Here is a 4,339-nt window from a genome sequence, read left to right on the forward strand (position 1 = left end):
TGCCGTTGTCAGAAGTAAAATAAGATTATGATTCTAGGACAACCTTTTTTTGGAAGAGTTAGATGCTGCAATTAAAAAATTGCCAAAATTAAAGAAGTCTTCAGCTATTGAGCTTCTGGGTGTATAGGGTAAAATTTTTAATAATAAATACAGCACATGATCTTAGCCGTTAGCACTACCACAAATGAGAACACCTTTCTTGTTTCCTTAGTAACAAAATAAGAAGTGGAATAAGAGTAGAAACCGATCAGTGTCAAATTTAATGCCAATCAAACTTTTACTAGAAAAAGGAAAGAATATTATAACACAACAAAAATGGAACAGAATGCACAAAGCCATGTGGTAACATGCATCGGACAACACACTTTGTTTTTTTCTCCTTTTGTTTTGGGTAAAATCATCCCCTTCTTTGGCTTTCCACACCAGAGACAGCTTCAAATTAAAATGATTGCTTCAGTTTCTTTTCAATCTTTCTTGAAGTAAAATCGGCAACACTTACTTCAAAAGTATAGGTAGGACACCAAAATACACAGTCCAAACTCTCTCATAATCGAAGTCTACTAGAAGAAGTTTTTCCATATAAGTTGGCATAAACAATCCTTGTTCTTAACACTAGAACCGTGCATAGCGCTGCTGCAAGAACGCACAATCCTGACATGATCATGGAAGTTAGGAAAAAGCATACGCTCCCTTCACACTTGAGAGACTCAGCAGCAGCATTTGGTAAATGCAACAGCATTGATCCCATACTTTGGGGGTGTTGTTTCTCTGCTTCAGAATCGTAGATTGTGCTGGCAATGAGACTAGAGAAGACCAATGTTCCTGCAGGGTTTGCAAGAGTGATGAAATTGTAGAGTGCACCAAAGTTTCTGAGACCAAACAACTCTGAGGCAGTGGCTGGAACAATTGCCCAATGAGCACCGTAACCAAGTCCAACCAGCAAAGTGCCAACATACATTGACCCTGGCCATCCCATACCAATGAAAAGATGTCCAACAGTCATAATGAGTTGAAATACAGCCAATGCAATTGGTCTTGGATATGCATAATCTCTGCCCAAGTAAACACACCATGGAATTTGAAATTGAATGAGATGTAAAGGAGACAGACATCTAACAAATTTAAAGTGATTTCTAAGCTGAATAAAACAATCAATGAGTGTAAAAACTGTTCTTTTTTTACCTCACAACAAGCTCAGATATGTAACCTCCTCCAACACGGCCAAGGAAGTTCCAAATACTGACCATGGAGACAAATATATGTGCATTGTCATATCCTAGAGATTGGCTCATCTGACCCAGATTGTCAATTACAGTCAACCCGGATCCCGAACCCATGATCATGGAAATGAAAAGAAGCCAAAAGTCTGCTTTGATCAATGCTTGTGTCAAGGTGAAATCTTCCCCTCTGTGTGGTCCTCTCCTCCTCTTAACCCTCACTGCTCCTTCTGCAGCTGCTTGAAGCAGTCTTTGTTGTAACTGTGCTATACGTTTTTGCCTCTCTGATGCAGGGAGCATGTCCACTTCCTTAGGCTTCTCATCTTCCAACTCACTCAATATTACTTCATCAGAATCCATCTGAGACTTCCCTGCTTCTTTATTATGTGGTTCTTGAAGAAGGAACTCATCTTCTGGATTGCTTGCCTCAGGGCCAAAACTCAATATAATGGGAATAACAATTGGGACAACAAGGATCAGCAAGAGAATAATTGTGAATATTGAGATTACAGTTTCACTCACTGGAACTAGATCTTGGACAACCATGACTCCCAACAAATAAACAGCCAATAGGAGGCACACACCATACACAAATGTGAAGCATTTTCCATCTGTTGGCCGGACTTGTTTGTGACCCCCAACAGGCCTAACAAGGAACATAAGACCTATTCCTACCAATGCAGGACCAACAGCAACCATAAAGATTAATGATGCATGATCAGGGGCATGGAACAATGCATATATCTGTGTCAAGATTGCACCACTCAACCCAGCAAAGCCCTTTAGAATTCCCACCACAGGACCCCGGCTTTTGGGGAAGTTTTGTACACAAGACACCAGAGAAACTGTGTTGAAGTAGGTTTCACCATTTGTTCCCACAAAGATAAGAACACACATCTGCATGACAATAACCATTGATCACTTAACTTTGTATTATGGCCAATAAATATCATTAAAATACATCTCTTGAAGAAATAAAGGTGCTATGCTGATTTCTTATGATTATATTGTTATGAAATGTATATTTTCATCATAAAACGTTAACAGAGTGATGGATATTTTTATTAAATGAAGCTCCTGAGACATAAAACTACTACACATCAAATAGTACGGATAAACGCATCTCCATCCTTCCTTCTTAGTTAAGGTCATTACTATGGTCCAAACTCTGTATTGGTAAAACAACTTTTCAATTTCAAGTAGTATCTTGCAGGTTTGATACATATAAAAATATTATAATAAGAAAAATAACACAGCAAGCAACTATGTCCGTCGTTACTATAGATTAATGCTATACATTTTCCCAAGAGCAGCACACCAGAGAACACAACAAAACAAAAGTAAGAATAGAATAAATAACCAAAAGGGATATCAATTATGTAAGTTGTCTCTTTGTAGTAATTGTTAGAAAATTTGGCCAAGTTTTGGCATCATGTTCGTTCATATGGGAGACAGCTGACAGAAATTGAGCAGAGTGAAGTTTCATTAATTAAGTGTTTAGTATCGTGCAAAACCATTAATTAAGTTCCACATATTTCTCACTTCGTTTCATAATTTTAAAAGCAGACGGTGACTCATCATCACGCTGGTATAGTGATGTTCATGGAAAAAATAAAAACAGAAAAAGATGAAATAAAAACAAAAGCTGATGAGAAAGGGAAAATTCCCCAAATCAATATTGAGCATTGACAAGGCATAAATGGGAATATTCAACAATAAAAGGATGAGTTTCTAAAGTACAAAGCTATTCGATTCTGCCAACAACCGCGTCCTCTCACTTTTCAAGTTCAACAAACAAACGAACAGCCATTTATTGCGACCACATGTTAAAATTCAACCCTTTCAAAACAGAATACCCAGAATAAGAGGAGGAATCAAGCCGAATTTCGTACAATGATCCACGAAACCCACTTCACCCAATAAGATAAAAATAAAAAAATAAAAAAGTTATTATGTGGATTCTGGTTAACAGGAAACCCGGGATCAACGAATCAAAGGAAATGATGGGAAGAAGAAACACGAACAGAAATAAACATTAAAGTCAGAAATAAAAAATGTCATGTTCATGTCTCACGGTAAGTTTAAAGTTGCAAAAACAGAAATAATCGGAATCAAAAAAAATCCAAAACAGCGCATGTATGTGGGGCTATCTACTTACACACAATCGAGTGACTTCAAATTCAATTTCAGAGAACAAAATCGACAGAGAGAAAGACAATATGTCAAGATTGACAGTAACAATACGACACCCTCCCCAAAATGGAAAAACTTGATCACCATCATATCCCAAAATGGTAAAGAAGTAAAAATCCAAACAAGGAAGAAGAAGAAAAAGAACAGAGAAACTCACAGCCCACAAAGGCAAAACTGGAACTTGAGCTGTTACAACCAACCAGACCCAGCCATAACCAATGAGATTTAAAGCAGCACCGACAAGAAGAGCACCCCAGATAGGTAACAACTCACAGAGCAGCCCCGTCATGAAGCCGACGGCGTCGCCGAGGTCCTTGGCGACACCCAACATGGCGAGCTGCTTCTGGTTGTAACCGAGGGAGCTCTTGATTACCGGCGATATGCTCCCGAAGAGGTAGCCGATACCCGCCCATGACTGCAACCACATTGCGGCGACGAACACAAGCCATCGGCTCTTATAGAACAAGGACAGCTTTTCCTGTAAGACCCCCATCGCTGATCATTCACCAATCAAAGACCCCTTTGTTTTTCTTCTTCTTCTTCTTCTTATTGTTCCAGGTGCTGGTGTTTTGGTTTTGCGATCGTGGGAAGAGGAGGATCCTGATATGGTGGAAGAGAAATAGATAAAGCAGAGGCAGAGGAAAGAGAAAGAGAGACACACAGAGCGACGAAATTGGAAAGTGGACCAATACGATGAGCTGGCACGCGGGTTATTCTTTTACGTTTGTTTACTTTCTAACCATGATTTTTTACTCCCACTATACCCAATTTTTTAAGGAAAAATATTTATGTAAAAAACAAAATTCATCTATATGTAATAAAAATGATAGGTTTATTAACTCTATAATAAAGTAATAAAGAAATTATGTAATAAATATACATGATATAAAAGTATAAATATATATATTCTTTTAGAAAAATCACCGACC

At 38.2% G+C, this 4,339-nt stretch overlaps 1 protein-coding gene across 1 annotated transcript; it reads right to left on the reverse strand.

Annotated features, from left to right (window-relative positions):
* Positions 1-231: 231 nt before the first annotated feature.
* On the reverse strand, positions 232-4,068 carry LOC114183814 (Major facilitator superfamily protein). Its single transcript, XM_028070966.2, has 3 exons — positions 3,568-4,068; positions 1,183-2,114; positions 232-1,052 (listed from the first exon to the last, which is right to left on the reverse strand). Exons 1-3 carry the CDS (start codon positions 3,901-3,903, stop codon positions 545-547), a joined length of 1,776 nt encoding a protein of 591 aa, XP_027926767.1. The 5' UTR covers positions 3,904-4,068; the 3' UTR covers positions 232-544.
* Positions 4,069-4,339: the final 271 nt, after the last annotated feature.

The sequence above is a fragment of the Vigna unguiculata genome, chromosome 1 (genome assembly GCF_037176805.1).
Source record: "Vigna unguiculata cultivar grain cowpea cultivar isolate G323 ecotype 2 chromosome 1, ASM3717680v1, whole genome shotgun sequence".
In the NCBI taxonomy this organism is placed as follows: Eukaryota; Viridiplantae; Streptophyta; class Magnoliopsida; order Fabales; family Fabaceae; genus Vigna; species Vigna unguiculata.